A 19,002-nucleotide genomic window follows, 5' to 3' on the forward strand; every position below is an offset into this window, starting at 1 on the left:
AACAAATAGAAGGCGAGAGCCTCCACCAGCAAAAAGATTGCAACTCACTTTACTGTGACACTCGCTTTATTACGAAGGTCTGGAACTGAACCAGCCATATCCCTGAGGTATGCCTGTAAAGAGTTGTTTTCTATAGAAGTAAAGTTTAAATTAGATGTTTTTGAGAAATTCTTAGAGCCGTTTCTACACCTTTTATAAGCTAGTCAGTGTCAGTAAAGAAAAACAGAACATCCATCTCATTCTCTCGGGCAACGTCTGGACCAGTTCGCACTGATCACTAGCCCTGGTGCGCTGGCAGATGTTTAACACCTGCACCTCCAGGGGAGAAAAGCCAGGCTTTGTAGCTTTTGCCGATTTCTGTGGTGTAAATACTCCCACTCTGGCTGACCTCGAGTCAGCAACACCTTATCACTGAAAGTGGTATTATTTCTACAGTACAGACACGACAGTCATCAATTCCTCCAAGAGCATAGACATAGCAAAATCAGGAAGTGATGAGTTTTAAGTAGGCATTACCTTTGTCTTTAATGTAATTTAATTGTAAGTTTCTATCATTTAAATTTTAATAACGGCCGCATTTAACAAACGGCTCTCAAAATGAAATTTTAACGATCAGCCTTTTTTTTTCTTATAAACTGGTAGGAGCTAGCCCAGCATACCGCTGAATTAGTGTCCCGAAGAAAGCAAGATTCAACGTTTCCTTTTGCTGTTTTAGATCATGGATGAGCTACTGATACCAGCAGCAGGAATTTGAGGGACTCTGGACTATGAATAAGGAAAAAGCACATAAATCGTGTGAGCATGCCGTGGAGTTACAGGGTTTGTTCTGATTAACTTAAAGTAGATCTACATAGAACAATGATCATCAAGCTTTACGATTTCAACCTGTATTTTCAAAATCATCTAAGAGTGATCTTCAAACCTGGGGTGTGGTCCATGCAGGAGGCGGCCATAGAGTGAAGTGTGAGTCTCCTCCCCCTCCCCAGCGGTATCCTGGGCAGCTCTGACCAAGTCCCCCAGGGAGGAGGGAAGTCGCTGGACTAGCCGAGTAAAATCCTAATGATTTGCCCAGGGAGGACCCAGGTACCAGAATGCGATTTCATTCCTTCTATGCCAGTCTTCAGTGGAGAAGGCCTGACCCGAGGGACCGGTGGCCTCCGCTTTCGGCCAGCTTCCTTCCACGCCTTGGTCTCCACTGGTGCTTGAGAGGCCGATGTATTCGCCTGCCTCCTTCCCCCGCTTCTACCTCTGGTAGCATTCGGAGCTTTCCGTCCCACACGGTCTGTCCTGGGGAGGAGCTGCAACAGCAACAATAAAAACCAGGCAGCACGTCTCAGGTGCAGCCAGCGCTGGTTCTGAGAGCTTCCCGCCTTGCTTCTCTGCCGCCCGTGGCTCCTTAGAGAGCCAGGTGACAGGTTAGACCTACTGGTTCTGGCAACTGTTGGTGGAGGCAGTTTGTTGAGACTAGTGTCTGGGGCTTAGGGAATGTGTATTTCTTTTTGTCTCCCTTGATTAGGGAATTTGTTCAATGTCACTCATTTGACATTCAGCAAACACTTCTTGAACGTGTGGCCTAAAGGGAGGCTCTGTGCCGAGTGCTGGACTAGACGGCTGTTGGTACCGGCTACCTCACGGCACGACTGTGGTTAGAGCTGATTGGGGGACCCCCCTCCCCCCCCATTGCTCTTCTGGGCTTCTGCACTGATTGCTCAAAGCGGGCATGTGTCCACTGCCGAGAGAGGGCTGTGGCTGCCTGTCCCTCCAGACTTTGCTTTTCATGGGGAGGACGAGGGCTCTGCCTGGGCACCTGCCCTTAGGACAGTGGTTCTCAACCTTCTGGCCCTTTAATTAAATACAGTTCCTCATGTTGTGACCCAACCATAAAATTATTTTCGTGGCTACTTCATCACTGTAATGTTGCTACTGTTATGAATCGTCATGTAAATATCTGATATGCAGGATGGTCTTAGGCAACCCCCGTGAAAGGGCCGTTCGACCGCCAAAGGGGTCGCGGCCCACAGGTTGAGAACCACTGCCTTAGGGCCTGGCCACAGGCACGGCTGAAGCAGTGTGGGGACGATGAGAGCTCTGGGCGGAAAGGCCGGGGAGGGCGCCGGCAATGAAAATAGCTGTGGGACTCCCCCAGCCTGGGTTCTGCAGCAGTGAGACTGAGGTGTGCCTCTGTCCTGAAGGAGCTTTTCTTTGCCACTTGGCCCGAGGACTTCTTTTTGACAAAAAGATCTGGACTCGAGTCAAAATCCTAAACTGCAGAGAGAGGGCCAATTGGGCTGCTGGGCTGAGTTCCAGCCAAGGAGGCAGGCTCTGCCGCTCAGGGCCCCGCGCAGGCCGGGAGAGTCCTGGCCCGCGGTCCTAAGGCCCGCGGGATGCAGGAAGCCAAGTTCACGTCCGTGCCCCTCTCCTAGTAGAGAAACCATGAGCCAGCCCCTCGTTGCTTGCAGCGCAGACAATCGCCTGGCAAAGCAGGAAGAGGGGAGAGGAAGCTGTGGAAAAGTAAACATTTCCTTGCATTTTTCTTGGACCAGAACAGCCCTGGTGGCGTGCTGAGGTCCAGAGCATCTCCCACGTCCTCCCCGGCTGCTTTCCTCCCCTGGTGCAGAAACAGCTCCTTTCCCTACCTGATGAGAGTCCAGGGTGCATCCTGTGGAAAAACAGGAGCAAGATGTAGAAGGTGAAAGCCAAGCAGGCAAAGATCACGCCGCAGACCAGGAAGCTGTAGCTGCCCCGAGCCTGGAATACCTGCCAGAGGGGAAACACAGAGACGGGGCCATGAAAACCTCACACGAAGCTGTATGGGCGGAAGCGGCCTGCTCGGCCCCCGGCGGGTTTTCTAGCCAAGCCGAGGACGGTCACACCGACAGACAGGAACGTGTTGGCCTCGTTTCAAGGCCGTGTTTCTGGAGGCGACAGAAATCCTGGTCCACGGCAGGGGCTGGGCCCCGGGACCCCGGCAGTCCCTTTCAGCTCTGCCTGGAACCTTCCGAAAAACGTCCCCGTCTTCCTTAAAACTCCAGTCACACTAGCTGTTCCCTCCCCACGAGGCCTGGCCAGAGCTTTGCAGATACGCAGACACACACACACACACACACACGTCAAAGCTGCATATGGAACGCCCATGGACCCACCACCAACTTCAGCATTTAGCACCAGTTTCCTCCGTAGCCTCCCCGAGACCACACTGAAGCCCATCCACGCCCCCTGGTCTGCACGCAGAGGGCCCTGTACGATGCGGCTCTTCCCTGCCCGGCAGGGGAGCCGTGAGGAGGGACTTTGGAGACGGAAAGACCTGGGTTGGAAGTCATCCCGACAGACCCTAGAAGTGCGATGACTGAGGCGAGCTGCTTAGCTGATCTGGGCTACAGTACCCTCCGCTGCAGAAAGGGGGTGACTGTCTACACTCCAGTCTTCGGCAAAAAGCAGACTGACTTCCCCTGGTGAACACATGCCCGGTGGGTGTGGGACCAGAACTGAGAGCCGGGCCAGGGCCAGGGCAGGGTCCGGGCAGGAAAGCTGGGCCCTTTGTAGGTGGCCAGAGGCTCCGAGAGGCAGGCTGGGGGAGTGGCCGGTTGAGAAGCGATGGACAAAGAGCTCTGCAGCGCAGTCCATCCCAGGCCCGGAGCTAAACATTCCCACGGGGCCCCTGGCCCTGCTCCCAGACATGACTGTGTTTGCCTTGGCCTCTCGCATCCCTTCCCAGCTCCAGGTTCCCCATCGGGAGGCTCAGCTTCCAGGGCTGGCTCAGCAATGGAGGCAGGTAATACGGAGTGGGCCCGCTTGCCTTCCCACCTGCTTGAAGGAGCCCACCCCAAGTGCTTCTCCCCCCGCCCCCCAGAGTTTTCCACTTACCCAGCCAACCAGCATCTGGAGGGACATCTCGCCAAGTCCTGCCCCTGTCACCAGCACCGTGGTCGCACAGCCTACCCAAAAGAGAAGGGTTCGGTTTAGTGAGAACAAGTTAGGAGACAGAGGCAGCCGGCGTGTTCCGGGTTATTCTGGGAGGTGTCCGGGAAGCAGCATGGCTGCCTAGGAGGACTCCTTGCCATTCTTAAGGCTTCTCAGACTTTAGCTCTTTTTTTTAATATGTTTTTATTGATCTCAGAGAGGAAGGGAGAGAGAGAGAGAAACATCAATGATGAGAATCATTGATTGGTTGCCTCCTGCACGTCCCCGACTGGGGATCAAGCCTGCAACCCAGGCATGTGCCCTTGACCAGAATCGAACCTGGACCCCTTCAGTCCACAGGCTGATGCTCTATCCACTGAGCCAAACCAGCTGGGGCCAGACTTGAGCTCTTCCCCGGGCTTTGGGGATGCTCAGGTCCTGCCGTCTTTACGACCCTTCCTGTTCTGAGACCTTCAACGGTTCACCCTTGTCTCCTTGGTGAATTCCAAGGTGCTCAGCCTGACATTCAGGGCCCTTCCCAACGTGCCCGCCCCCCCCTTTCCGACGGACCTCCTGACCCCAGGCCGCCTCCACTCTGGGCAGAAGGGTGTCCTGACGCCCTGGCACTGCCCCAACCAGCGCCGCTCACCAGCCTGGCACCGACTTTGAGAGCCCACACTTCAGAGTCACGCCCTGCATGTCCCCTGCAGCTCTGTGACCTGAGGCAAGTTCTCTCCCTTTTCTGGGCCTCGGTTTCCTTCTGTGAAATGGGCGTCACAGGGCTGGTGTGTGGGCCATGCCGGTGCGAGGCATGGAGTGCTTAGCACAGCCCTGGACACGCAAACCCCCGAAGCCAGGCCAGCTCCCTGCTGAAACCCTCCCGCACTGCCTCAGGATCAAGTCCGAACGCCCGGCCGGGGTTGCCAGGGCCCTTTCTAGCCTGTGCCTGTTGAGAGCGCAGACTCGGCTCACACTCCCTGCTGGCAGGCTGCCCTGCAGCCAGGAGAACCGGCAGCTTCGCACCTGCGCACCCACACTCACCCCCTGGTCCCACACGTGCATCATCTCCCCCTCCTCCTCCTCAGCTTCCAGTCCTGCTTGGATTTCCTTGTGTTCTCTCATCCCATCCCTCGACCTGGGTTTGCTGCTCCTTTGTGCACCCTCGGCCCCCTCATCCGTCTCAGCGCCCCCCCCGCCCCCCGTCTGTCTACTGGGCTGCCCACCGGGGTTAAGCCCCTGAGAGGGGACAGGCCTTGGCTGTTAGTGCAGTGGATACATCACTGCTTATCATCGCACAGTGGCCCACGGACGGACGGACGGTAGACACAGTGTTTTTTGAATCAAGCAGATCATTTCCTCCCTGTCTCTGCGCCTCTGCTCTCACACTGGCCACTGCCCCGCCCCACCCTTCCCCGGATGCCTTTCCTTTTTCCTTCCGCCTTTCCGAATTCCGGGCCAGCTCATGTCCCATCTCTTCCATGAAGCTACCTCGAGATTTAACACTGGTCACTCGCTTCTCTGAATCCCAGTGGCACCCACTGTCTGTTCCACTCATTCAAAAACCTTCCAGTACCTTCTGAGCATCAAGTACTGTGATAAACACTGATGAATAATTAGCGTTAACATATATACATATATATACATATATATATAGTACCTGGGAGCCAGTTAAGCGGCTGAGTCAAGAGCTTTACATTTCCTCTAATGTGTAAAACAATCCTCACAGGGAAGTATTGGTATGCCCACTTTTCAGATGAGAAAGCTGAGGCTCGGAGAGGGGAAAGAATGGAATCACACCAGGCCACAAAGCCAGAGAGAGGCAGGCCGGACGGATACTCGGGTCCGCTGGTGACCTCACAGCCCTCGCCCCGGCCCTTGTCCCTTGCTGGTGCCCATGGGGGGGGGGGGTGTTGTCAAGGAGAAGATGGAGATAACTAGGTACAAAAGCCTTGAGGGGATCAAACATGAGAAGCAGGAACAGAGGAGGGGGTACCTTTTCAGTGGGGATCAGGGAAGCTTCCGGGAGGGACGGCGTCGAAGGCTTTCCATGCTGAGGATTCATGTGCCGTCAGGGAGCCAGCCAGAATGCCAGTGCTGAGGGGGGGCAGGGTGGGAGAAGGCCGGGGAAAGGAAGAGAGCCCCACGCCCCATGGGAAGACAGGAAGGCCAGGGCCAGCGGTGGAGGCAGCCCCCCGTGGCAGTGCCGGGGACGGCTGCGTGAGTGAGTGGCTCCCTGCCCTGGCTCCCCGTTAGAATCACCCAGCAGCTCCCGACCCACGACATCAGACTTGGTGGTGGAGCACAAGCCCAGGCGCTGGGTTTTGTAAGGAGCGCTCCAGGTGATTCTCATGGGGAACCAGCACTGAACCTCTGATGGGGGCAACGGTGAAGGCAAGGAGACAAGCCAAGACCTGCCAAGGCAGCGAAGGAGGTGATCAGACACCGGGGAAAGCTGGGTGCTGCTAGAGTCCTAGCAGGTAAGTGATGGAGCCCGAGCTAAGGCAGGGTGGGAGAAATGACGAGAAGATGGGTCTGAGTGAGCATTTGCAGGCAGAACCCCCCACTATCACTCGCGGTTACTCCTTTTAAACGCTATCTCCCGACTTCATCTACTCGCCTGAGGTTTGGGGATTATCCTTAGATTTCAAGGACGCGGTCTCCTGTCTCATTGCTATGGGGCGGAGCTGGGTGCAGCTCTAATTGCTCTGACCTCCCCCCCCAACACACACACCTCCCCAATAACCAATTTGCCCCCTTTCTCCTCTAAAGAAACCACCCATCTTTAATGCTGCTTTTCCGACACTCTAGGCCTAGAGCAGTGGTTCTCAACCTTGGCTGCACATTAGAACCACCTGGGAATCATTTTAAAATCCTGACTTCTGGGCCTCATCCTCCGGAAATTCTGTTTCTTTGTTACTCATGTTGTGGCCCCACCCCATCACAAAGAAACAGAATTTCCGGAGGGTGGGGCCCAGAAGTCAGGATTTTAAAAAGATTCCCAGGTGATTCTCATGTGCAGCCAAGGTTGAGAACCACTGCTCTAGGGCATCTCCAGTTACTTCTAAAGCAGCGGTTGCCAACCGTTTGGACCTCGCAGACCACTGGTTGGCAACCGCTGTTCTAAAGGTAACGTTAACTGTTTGAAACACAACTATCTTCAATGAACTCGTTTTACAAAAGATTTTTGCCACCTGCATTGGAGAGGCTGCAGAGAGAGAAGGAAGCTCGTGAAGAGAATTCGAGGTTTCTGACCTCAAAGAAGCAGCGTCACAACCCACAGCAGCCGTGGGTGCTGGCTCCAAGCCTCTGTGTGTGGAGCAGCATCCACGGGAACCAGCAAGGGGCCCCTCTGACCGCCGGGGTGTAAAACCCCTCCTAGGCTGTGACTTCGGTGCTACTTGGAATGTCCACGCATGTCACACAGCACGCCAGCTGTGGGTCAGCGGAGATCACTCCGGGAAAAGGAAGTGGGCGAGAGGAACGTCCTGCTGCCCTGAGGCCCGAAATCACACACGGAGGCATCCTGTTGAAGTGGGAGCCACCTGGATGAGCCTGCAGGAGACGGGGAGGCGGGGAGCGGCGCCGGCCAGAGGGAGCGCACGTGCACACTCACCCCTGTACTGCAGGATGTCCTCGGGCACACTCACCCCTGTACTGCAGGATGTCCTCGGTGTGGGCCAGCATGCTGGGGAAGGTGCTGCTGAGGAACAGGCCCAGGCAGGCGGTGCCCGCGAACAGGAAGAGGACGTTGTAGGAGAAAGCGAGAAGCACCAGGTGTGTCACCACCGCGCCGACCTGTCACGGCGGGGACGGAGGTGGTTAGAAACTGGGAAGCGCTGGGTGTCGGTCTCCTGCCCTGGACACGCAGGCGTGAGGAACAGCGCTGTGACCAGGGTGCCACCCTGTGGAAGAGGGGGGGACTGCACCTTCCGCAGTCCTGGCTGCCAACCCAGCCCAGGGAATGTCAGGCCCCCCCTTCCCCGCCCCCCCAGCCATCGCCAACAACTGGCCCACCACACGCGCTCAACAAGTGCTTGGTGAGGGGTCCTGGCTGCCCCCAAGGCCCTGTCTGTAAGCACAGGGAACTCCATCCAAGCCATTAGCTCTGTGCCGGCTGCTAGAGGAACTGCTTCTTCCTTAAAGGCCCGGAGCTCACGGAGGAAGCCCCGGTCGCAGGAGAGTGGTGGTGGCTGCAGGATCCCCAGCGTCCAGGAATCCCAACAGGACTCCCAGAGAGGGCCAGCGGCTGTGGCAGGCCAGCGTGGCTCCCCCGAGATTCGGCTCGGACTCCACCGGCAGATGGTAGCCCTGCGATGCACCAGGGGACTGCCCCATGGGAATGTTTTTGGTAAAACAACCCTTTAAATTTTCTTTTAAAAATGTGTTTGTCGCCCTGGCTGGTTTGGCTCAGTGGATAGAGCGTCGGCCTGTGGACTGAAGGGTCCCAGGTTCCATTCCGGTCAAGCGCATGTACCTGGGTTGCAGGCTCGATCCCCAGTGTGGGCCATGCAGGAGGCAGCAGATCAATGATTCTCTCTTCATTGATGTTTCTCTCTCTCTCCCCTTCTCCCTTCCTCTCTGAAATCAATAAAAATATATTTAAAAAAATAAAAAATGTGTTTGTCAATATCGACTAATTTCTATACAAAGTGCATCTGGGCCCAGCTGGTGTGGCTCAGTGGTTGAGCATCAGCCCAGGCACCAGGAGGTCACCGGCTGGGTTCTGGGTCGGGCTGGAGGGACGGGTGTGAGTCCAGGCACAGAGGTATTTGTGGAGCTGGATGATGGGAAATTTCTTTCTGGAAGGTCATAAACCAGGACAAGGCAAATCCAAAACCTTCCTTGGGACTCATCGTGTTTGGTCTGTGTAGCCCCAACAGTGTTTCCCAACCCTCTCTCTGCTAGAAACTCAACCCAGGGAAGGACTTTCTGACAGCAGATGGGGCTACGTGGGCAGGGAGTGAGTTCCCAGTCCCTGGGGGTTTGAACAGACCGTGTGCCCCTCCTCTGGACAGGGGTGTTATGGAGGTAAGTCCGGCCCTTCCAGGAGGTTGGGTGGAGACCTTTCTGGAATCTGGAATCTGGACCCTTGGTCATAGGTGGTGCCAGAGATACATTTCAGGGTGAAAGCTAAGACCCATCACTCAAGCCCCGACCTCCCGCCTCCTGGGCAGACCAGTTCCTGGAAGGCAGCCCACATGCCAGCCTGGCTACTAGAGAACCACCTGGGAGAGTTTCAAATACAAATGCTAGGTTCCAGCCCAGAGAGGGTGATTCTGAAGGCCCGGGGTCCCCTGGCTTCCACTGGCCACAAGGCTCTGCCAGCCGGGCACCAAGGTGGACCCGGAGCACCAACACCAGAACCTGCTTCCCTTGCAGGCAGGTTGTCAGCTGGGACCTACCCACACACAACAGGAATCGCCTCCTTCCCTGTCGGAGTACAGATGGGGGAGGGCAGAGGGAGGAAGGGTAGGCTCCACCTCCTGGATCTCCAGCCTTCTTCACCAGCATCTCCCCTCCCTCTACCCGACATCACACCCCCTTGGCAGAGGTCAGTCCTGAGCAAAGGCCTGGGGCGGTGGTAGGGCCAGGAGCGAATGCTTCTCCTGAGGCTCCAGGAAGTGAGAGGCCACTCACCACATTGATGAAAACCATGGTGGCCGGCCTCAAGCGGGAGGAGACGGGGATGGACACGAGCTGACCCAGGGTGACGAAGCCCCAGAAGAGGCTGGGGAGGTAGCCAGCCGTCCTGTGTCCCATCGACATCGGCTTCTCCACGGCATAGCTGTACACGAAGGTGGAATACGCGCCCTGTGGAGACGGGCCGCTGAGCACACCCGCGGCGCGGCCGGACCAGACCCCTGGGAGAGGAAGCCCTGGCCGGCAGGTGTGGGAGGACCCTCCTGCTCCACAAAGGGTGGGCGTGGGGCCAAGATCACACCGTGCACACAGGCCGGAGCCGAGGACAGACCCCGGGCGCCCCGGCTCCCGACTGCACCTGCGCTGGCCTCTGGGTCCCGGGAGGTGCGGGAGCTCTGTGGCCCCTCACCAGATCCGGGTCCCACTACGTGTCTTATTTGTCCTGATTCCACAGAAAGCTTTCTGTTGAAGGACGTTTGGTGAAGAGTGTGTACCAGCATCTCATTTTACAGATGAGAGGGTGGAGGAGCGACTTGCCTGAGGTCACCCTGGGAGTTGGAAGTCAACCAGCGCCGGCCGACACGAGCACCTCCCGCCAGGTCGCCGAGGGTGCGGGCTTTCTCTCTGGAGAGCCCCTCACGTGGCCATCAGTGAATCAGCCATTCACACCGTCCTAATCTAACCCTTAGAGAGTTCTAGAAAAAGGCATTACGCAGTGTGACAGAGGTCACCAGCAGACTGAACCCCTGGGCCCCGATATCTGTGGCTGGTTTGTGCGACCTGGCAAAGGAGCCCAGGTGCGGGATGTGTTCCCGGGAGCAGAGTGCCCCTGAGTTCACCTGGCATGACCTCTGCTTGGCAGAACAGGGCTCTGCCCCTTTAAAAAACTCGGGGTGGGCCCTGGCCAGTTTTGCTCAGTGGATAGAGCATCGGCCTGCGGACTGAAGGGTCCCAGGTTCGATGCTGGTCAAGGGCATGTACCTGGGTTATGGGCACATCCCCAGTAGGGTGTGTGCAGGAGGCAGCTGATCGATGTTTCTAACTCTCTCTCTCCCTTCCTCTCTGTAAAAAATCAATAAAATATATTTAAAAACAAAAAAACTCGGGGTGGCCTGCACTTAGTGACAAACCCATCGGCCCTCTCTCCAGAGTTAACGGACATGTAAACCACTGGCTGGGACAGAAGACCGCAGTACCAAGGGGCTGTGAGTGATTCTGGAAACAGCCACCCCAGAACTTTTATTCAGTTTGAAGTTTTGGATCAACTGAACTCCAGCTGAGGGCTCTAGGAAACCTTGATGCCTCTCTCCTTCTCTTGCCACCCCCAGACTGGAGTCTCGGCGGAGGGTCCCCAGGAAGGGGCGCCCCGGGGGCAGGCTCACCGTCATCCCGTCGGTCATGAACAGGACCAGGGCAGCTGTGACGTGGATGGCGAAGAAGGAGTAAGGGGCTCCTCTGAAGTTCCTCCTCCGGCAGCAGCTGAACAGGTCCTCGTGCGCTGGATGAGACGAGAAGAGCAGGGCTGAGCCTCGCTCCCGCCCCGTGCCTCTGCGTGCCCAGGGGAAGCGGCTGGCAGCATGGAGGACCACCTACGGCCTCCTACCTTCTCTAGCTTCAACCAACCATCTGTTAGAATCAGCCCCTGGCCACCTCACAGTCCTGGTGGAAGCAAGGCTCAGAGAGGTCAAGTAACTTGCCCAAGGTCACACAGCAAGATTGGAGCGGGAAGTCTGCCTCCCTGGTTCCCTTGGCCAGGCTGCTCCATCTCCTGCCTCATGAGACCATTGGCGCCAAGGTTCTTTTCCAACCTCTATCGCCTGTGGCCTACGGTCACCCTCTCGGGGAGGGGTTACCGGAGGAGCCTTAGTGTGGGGCTGTGACATGAAGGTCCGTGAGGGCCCCCACCTGGGTGTGACTGAACCTTTGGGGGCAGCGAGGAAGCGGCTTCCTTCTCGGGAGGCTGTGTCTCCAGGGCGAGCTCATCTGCAGACAGGAGCAGGGGCCTCCTCTGCGGGCAGCAGGTCAGCAGCCGCTCTTTGGACAGCAGATACAGCACAGCCATGGGCACCGGGAGCTGGGGGTGGGCAGAGGGTCAGGAGAGCCCCGTTCCCGCCAGGCTCCCCCCTTCCCACGCAGGGCCCACTGCGTTCGCCTGCACGTGGGGCGCAGGTCTGCGCGGTCCTGGGAGAAGACAGCTCCTTTCCAAGGGTGCCCACCTAAGAGGCGCCCCCAGCGAACGCAGCCTCGCCCCTGCACAGGCTTGGTGGAATTGCTGCCCAACCTGGACTGCCTCTGTTTCCCTGAAGAGACAGGTACGTGCCACCCGTAAAGCGTAGACTCGCACCGGGCCTCTGCTGGCCAGGAGAGGTGCCAGAGCGAAACGTGTTTCCAAAGAAGTTCTGCTTTGGTTCATCTCGGCTCTACGAACCCTGCTGGGGGGATTGTCATCCCCATTTTCCAGATGGGGCCAGTGAGGCTCAGAGTTATCACTTAGTCAGAACCCGTTAGGACTGGAAGAGACCGGAGAGGTGAGCTAGAGGCCCAGCGAGCATTAGCGCGGGTCACACAGCTGACTTTAGGCAGAGCAGGGCTGGCACCCGGGCACCCTGCTTCTGCCCAGTGCCCTCGCCACCTCAGGAGTTGTCTGGGTGATGTTAAACCCCAGGAGGCAGAGGCTGTCCTCGGGGGCTTGGTGTCTAAATGGGAAAGAGACTCGGACTCCTTTTGATTTAAAAATGCCTGCTCCGAGCAACACACCCAAGCCCAGTGTTACGGGAGCCGCTTAGGCGTCACGAACTCCCAGAGCAGGGAGGAGGGTCTCTGTCTGAGGAGCCCGGAGAAGCCTCTGCCACCCTCGGGTGCCCTGCACGAGTCCAACCACCTGCTGCCAGGAGGGCCTCATCCAGTCCGGCCTCTGCCCTTGCTGCCGCCTCCCACCCAGTTCCTCCTCTTAGGAAAGAGGAGGCTCGAGAGCTCTGGAAGTTTCCCCGAGGCCACGGGCTCCTCTGCCTGATGGAGGGTATAGGGGAAGTGCGCCTGGGCAGCTGTGAGGGAGCCTCCCCAGCCTGCAGCCAGGCTGGCTCGCTCCAGCATTTCCCAAGCCACTTGCACGCCAGCCTGTGCTGGCACGCCCTGTGGGCACCTTGGGAGCCTCCCTCCACCCTCAAAAAGAAGTCCAAGGTCAGACTCTGCCTGGAGAGTGAGAGCCACCGATTGGGCCCGAGTGGAGGGAGACAGTTCCCGCCCTCAGGAGGCCGGGTCTGGGTGACGAAGCTCTCCCTCCGGTCCGATGGGGGAACAGGAAACCCATGCAAGGCCGCTGGTGCAGAAGGCCAATGCCGAGTGAGGGCCAAGGCACACGGCTGCGAAGGGGCCACTCAGGCGGGGCTTACAGGGAGGCGGGTGGTGGGGAGACGGCACACCTGGCATTGCCACAGGCACACACTCCAGCTCCAGAAGAAGCTACCTTGAAAGTCAGAGAGTGCCAGGTGGGCTGTGTATATGTGTGTGTGTGTGTGTGTGTGTGTGCATGTGTATAAGTGTGTGTGTATGTGTGCACACCCACCCACCATCACCCACATGCTCGCTTGCATGGCTCATTCTCTTCTGTGTGGGCTGTTTACCTTCAGACACAAGGCGATGGAAAAAATACGGAAAACCATGCAGCCAACAAAGTGCTCCCAGCCTGCACCTTGGGGGGCAGGAGAAAGCACCCCCAGCCTGCACCTTGGGGGGCAGGAGAAAGCACCCCCAGCCTGCACCTTGGGGGGCAGGAGAAAGCGCCTCCAGCCTGCACCTTGGGGGGCAGGAGAAAGCGCCCCCAGCCTGCACCTTGGGGGGCAGGAGAAAGCGCCCCCCAGCCTGCACCTTGGGGGGCAGGAGAAAGCGCCCCCAGCCTGCACCTTGGGGGGCAGGAGAAAGCGCCCCCAGCCTGCACCTTGGGGGGCAGGAGAAAGCGCCCCCCAGCCTGCACCTTGGGGGGGCAGGAGAAAGCGCCCCCAGCCTGCACCTTGGGGGGCAGGAGAAAGCGCCCCAGCCTGCACCTTGGGGGGCAGGAGAAAGCGCCCCAGCCTGCACCTTGGGGGGCAGGAGAAAGTGCCCCCAGCCTGCACCTTGGGGGGCAGGAGGAAGCCTGGGGCTTTTGTGGACCTTCCAGCCTCCTGGCCCCAGAGTCCCAGCTGACATGGCGCTGACACTGCTCCTCCCTAGGCAGGGTCTCCTTGGACATCGCGGCCCAACACGGCCTGTTCCCAAGCAATGATGGGCCGGCAGGAAAGGCAGGGAGCGGAGTGAGAGGGGAAGAGGGGGAGATTCTGTTCTGGGGACAGAAAGTTACGAAGGAGAAGGAAGGACAATGAGCAGTGGCTGCAGGCAGGAGGTTTGTGCTAGGAGTCGGGCTTCCAGCCCGGCCTGGCCTCTTGCTGGCCCCCATCAGGGCATTGAGCTGTGATGGTGTGACACCGAGGCTCAGAGGGACTGACCAGGTGGTCTCAAGAGCCCCTTTCAGTGCTACCTGCACCGCAGCACTCAGTCCCCGCAGCAGCCGGGCAGCCGGTCTTGCCTGAACCCAGCCGGCCCGCCTCTGGGGGTGACAAGTCTGCTCAGTGCCGGAGAAGCTCTAAGTCAGAGTGACAGGCCGCACGGTGACTCCACCCCACAGTCAGCAGGCCAGGGGCCACCGGAACACTCCGCACTCCCAGCCCCTGCTGGGCCCAAGCCAGGGGGCCAGGGCCGCTCCTGACAGTCCCTCCCAAGCAGGGCCAGAGGTTGGGGTGGGGGAGTCCCCCCCACCTCTCCTTCTGCCCCAGCCCAGGCTACCACGGGGGAACCCGGCGTGGGTCACAGAGCAGCCGAGCAGGTGTCCAGCCAGAGACCAGAGTCTGTGCTGATGAGGGGGAAAGGGGGTGAGCTGGGGGCTCAGGGGGCCTCAGTGCCTGACCCAGTCACAGTGAGGTAGTCAGTCTCCATTCAGGAGCCCGGAGAAGGGCCCGGCCTGGCCCGCAGCCTCCGGCCCAGGGTCACCTTTACCTGACGACTTGAAGGCGGGCCCCGATTTCACTGGGCCAACCCTGTGCCCTGCCCTATCTCCCCAGAGAACTGCAGTCACAGGGTACCACCCTGAAGGACCTGGAGGTGAGCTTCCGCAGCCCTCCTTGTGCTCAGATAAATCCTGGGGGTCAGCTCTCCCACCCGCTTGCTTTCCCGAGGGCACTCTCAGCCTCAACCCGTTTCTCAGAATCAGAAACATCTTCAGCAGGAGCCGGATGGACGGTACTCGGGGCTGTGACTGCCCCCCCCCCCCCCCGTCCCCCGTCCCCTCACCCCGCCCATCCCAGTGGCACTCACGTTGATCAGGGCCATGATCCAGAAGGCGTAAGACACGCGGGTTCCTGCTCCGTCCGGCGGGGACAGCCCGGGGAGCGTCTGGTTGGCCCAAGGCCAGGCCCCCGCGTGGTGCTGGCCCAGGACCCTGGAGGCGTGGAAGAGGCGACTGCTGGAGGTGACATTGACCGTGCTATTGGCTGGCAAGCAGCTGTTCTCTGACAGGAAGGGGTCGGCGATCAGGGGGCTCAGCAGAGCCCCAAAGCCCACAAAGAAATGGAGAACCTGGGAAGGAGGAGAGGGAGAGTGGGGGGTGATGGCTCAGGCTTCATACCCCACCCGCGTCTGTGTCCCATCTGGGAGCCCCTGCCTGGCCCAGGTGGGAACGAGGGAGTGGGAGGCAGGAGAGGGAGTGAGCTCCCCCGCCACCCGCGTGTCCTGGGACGATGATGACAGTGGCTGCTCTCCCTCTTTCCCCAAATCTTAACCCCCAGGGCGGACTGTTCCCATGTTAGCACCCACCAAAGGGAGGAGGGCTAGGGAAGGGGAGGGCTGGGCTGGAGTCCCGGTAACTGGAGGATGAGGAAACAGGAAGAAATGCAGAGAGGGGGAAGGAGAGAGGAGGAAAACAGCCCCCCTGTCACGCCACTTCCCAGTGACAACAAACTCTCTGCTTAGCGCCCAGACTCCTGTGAGCGCCCTGCAGGCAGGGCCAGTGCTACGCCCAGAGACATGGCCCCGCCAGTCACACCGAACTGTGCCCCTGGAGCTGTTCCTGCATCAGCACCCTGAGCCCGGGCAGAGGGGCTGGGAGAGACGGACAGAGGGACAGGCCCCTCCCCGCCCCCAGCTCGTGCCCGCGTGGGCTCACCTGGAGGAAGATGGCCGAGTCCTTCTGGTAGATCCTCACCAGCTGCATGTTGGCCACGGTGTCAATGCAGCCCATGGCCAGGCCCGCCAGCGCCATGACGGAGGCCAGCACCTTCACGTTGCGGCAGAAGGGGATGACGGCGAACACCAGGGAGATGGTCAGAGAGGAGGTGAAGAGGGCCCACAGCGACTGGGCCAGGCTGCGGTCAGGGAGGGGCGCGGTCAGTGGAGGGGCCTGGAGCCCGCGGGGCCGGCCCCCCATGCGCTGGCGGAAGGGGAAGGACGCTGGGAAGGGGCTCTGTCACTTACTGGCTCTGGGTTGTGGGCAAGATGTTTAACAAGCCCAAGTCTCAGAGAACAGCCCCCTCAGGGGCCGTGTTGTGAGGACTCCGGAGAGTATGTGCGGGGACACGATGGGCCTTAACGGAGTGTAGCTGCTATTATTTTGCTTACAACAAGTTTATATTGTTTATCTGTAAGTGACTAGAGGGGATTCTGGTTTGAGGATTTCAAGGGAACTGGGCCACATGCATGAAGCACAGTTCCCTGAGCCCAAGGCCCACAGCGAGGTGTCGGGGCGACCTGGTAACCCCCTCGATGGGCAGAGCTGTTGGGCCCTGTATCTGGCCAGTATCTGGATGGGGGCTCTGTGGGCACCCCCATTGAGAGGCATCCCCCAGAGGAGCCCACCACAGGTGGGTGGAGGGCCTGTCCCCCGAGAGGGAATGAATGGATGAGCGAGGGAATGAATGGGTGAGGGAGGGAATGAATGGGCGAGAGAGGGAATGAATGGGCGAGAGAGGGAATGAATGGGGCGCCTAAGGCTCTGTCCAGGTCTTTTCCGTACACCCTGCCTGATAGCACTCTCAGAGGAAGGAAGGAAGCCTCAGGTTTCTGGGACCAGCCTGCCAGGCTAATGTGGGAGGAAGGAGACTGGGCAGCAAGAGGTTCTGGAAGGAAGAAGTTGTACAGAAACTTCTGACTTAGGAAGAGTTGGGGAGTCCCAGCCAGCCTTTGTGGCTGCTGAGCGTGGGACAGGACAGGATGCGTGGCGAGATGTGTCTGAATCGGCGGCACCGTGAAGAAAAGCGAAACGCGCCCCTCCTCACCCTGACCCTGCCTTCCCCGGAGGGTCCGGCCTCTGCGCCATGGCGCTCAGCTCTCATCTTGACCATCTCTGATTAAATCCGTTACCAGAGGGCTCGGCTGACCGTAGCAGTCCGTTATTTTCTCTTTGTTTCCAGGCTGATCTGCCCGACAGATTACTGACTATGACCCCTGCCTGTTCCCTCTCCGAGCTGTGTGCGGGGTGTGGGAAAGCTTGCTCACCCGGGCCACTGTGAGGAAAACAGGGACCCCCCCACCCCCGTCCCTGCCCCGCCAGCCCTGCTCTGTGGGCCCCCAGCGCTGGCAGCCTGGGCGCTCACTGAGCTTCTGCTTCCAGCTCCCCGGTGGCTGCGGCTCCCCACCTCTGACGCCAACACAGGTGATGCCCACGCCTCCTCGGGGCACTAAAAACGCAGGACTTTCGTCCCAGCTCTCCCTCCCCCTCTCTCCCCTACACAGATGTTTAAGGAGCCCAGATGTTACACCCTCCTGGCTGGCCCGACTTCAGGGACCCCAAGAGGGTCCCTCCCTCCTTCAAATGCCCCCTGCGCTGACCCAGGACACAGCGGCGACAGCCCCACCACTCACTCACCACTCGGGGGAAGCACAGGTGCCCGGGCACAGGAGCGCTCCTGAAGAGCTGGCACATGGCACCTGCCCCGGATCCCTGAGTGAGCGCTCAGTACTCAGTCCTGGGGCAGGCCGGGAAGGAGCTGGGGCTCGGGAGAAAGTTTACACGACAAAGACCAACACTTCAGGGTCCAAGGCACCTGCACATGACCATGCTGGGAGGTAGGCTTTGCAATTGTTGACCCAAAGTAAACTGAGGCTGAGAAAGGCCAAGAAAGTAGCTGACAGAGCCTGGACTTAACCCCAGGTCTCCCACGCCATGCTCCACGCCCTTGGAGGAGGGCACACGTGCATGTGTGTGCATGCATGTATGTGCGCGTGTGTGTGTGTGTGCATGCGTGTGTGTGTGTGTGTGTGTAAGGCTGGAAGGCTGGTGTTGGGCCACAGTCCCAGCCAGGTGGAGGGGGTGGCCAGCAGGGAGCATGAGGGAGCCTGCAGCTATAGTTGCTGGAACGTGAGCCCCAGGGTCCCTCTGCTGGTGTGATGGGAGCTCCAGAGGCACTGCTGGCCTCATCGCCCGCCTCTCCCACCGTCCAGGCATCTGCTGCCGCCTGTTCACTGTGGGACCCCGTGCCCGGCACTGTGCTCGGCCCTGAGAAGGTGCTGGATGCGGCTGGTGAAATGGGAGGCGGGGAGAAGGCCTGTCTCCTCCCAGCGCACAGGATGGCACGGAGACTAGGAGGCTGATGTGGGCCTGAGGGGGGCGGCAGAGAGATGCCAGGAAGGTGCTGAGTAGGACAGCAGGGGCTCAGGAAAGGGACTGGGGAAGGGCTGGTGGCCAGCGGGCTGCCCTGTCCAGGCCTCTCCTCTCTCCCATCTGGACCCTCTCACCCTGTCATTCTTGAGAAGGACACCTGATGCCCACAGGTAGGAGGGAGGCAGACAGGCCGGGCAGAAAGGAGAGGGGGGGAGCCTGCCTGGAAGTGCCCTCCCTGCCTCTCCTGCCCCTTCTGGGCAGTGGTGGGAGCTGCCACCCACCGGCTGAGGCTGAGGCGGGCTGAGCCCCCATGGGCCTGGGTTCCTGGGCGTGAGGGGATGGAGACTGCTCCCAGCGAATGGGGGCACTGCGTGCGGATCCCGGGCTGCCGTCCTCCCCGCTGGTCGGCAGGGCCATTCCTGGGCATTCCCAGACCAGCCTGAACCAATTCCTTCAGAACAGGGCGGGGCCCCTGGGGCTCATGTTCTGGGCCAGAGCTCTGCGCCGCTGCTTCCTGAGACCAGGCTCTGCGCAATCTCCCTCGTGCTCCCTGCTGGCCACCCCCTCCAGCCACGAAAAAGGAGTCTCAGAGCCAGAAGGAAATATTCGAACTGGCTTGGCCACCTAATAGTTTGGTCAACGGCCCCTCCCAGGACTATGGATAAAGCGAAAATTATAAAATAAAAATGTCAAAGCAGCTCTGGCGGTGCGGATGCGGCGGGATTTAGACTAGCAATTGGAAGACTGGTCCGGCCCACCTTTGCCAGTCCCAGGGGGTGGCCTGGGGTGGGCCATGTACACACAGCCCTGGCGCCTGTTTCCTCCGTATCACATGG

At 59.2% G+C, this 19,002-nt stretch overlaps 1 protein-coding gene across 2 annotated transcripts in view; it reads right to left on the reverse strand.

Annotated features, from left to right (window-relative positions):
* The window catches only part of MFSD4A (major facilitator superfamily domain containing 4A), a 25,949-nt gene continuing 6,947 nt past the window's right edge, over positions 1 to 19,002 (reverse strand). Inside the window, exons 2-10 of one of the 2 annotated variants that reach the window (XM_081112388.1) lie at positions 15,734 to 15,932; positions 14,887 to 15,147; positions 11,446 to 11,614; positions 10,923 to 11,038; positions 9,538 to 9,711; positions 7,548 to 7,695; positions 3,865 to 3,935; positions 2,637 to 2,757; positions 1 to 1,298 (exon numbers count right to left, since the gene is read on the reverse strand). In XM_081112388.1, coding sequence (XP_080968514.1) covers positions 1,243 to 1,298; positions 2,637 to 2,757; positions 3,865 to 3,935; positions 7,548 to 7,695; positions 9,538 to 9,711; positions 10,923 to 11,038; positions 11,446 to 11,614; positions 14,887 to 15,147; positions 15,734 to 15,932 — 1,315 coding nt within the window. In that variant the 3' untranslated portion in view covers positions 1 to 1,242. The remainder of the gene's footprint in view (positions 1,299 to 2,636; positions 2,758 to 3,864; positions 3,936 to 7,547; positions 7,696 to 9,537; positions 9,712 to 10,922; positions 11,039 to 11,445; positions 11,615 to 14,886; positions 15,148 to 15,733; positions 15,933 to 19,002) is intronic. The other variant, XM_081112387.1, reaches the window with a different exon arrangement.

The sequence above is a fragment of the Myotis nattereri genome (assembly GCF_964212035.1).
Source record: "Myotis nattereri genome assembly, chromosome: 18".
Classification (NCBI taxonomy): domain Eukaryota; kingdom Metazoa; phylum Chordata; class Mammalia; order Chiroptera; family Vespertilionidae; genus Myotis; species Myotis nattereri.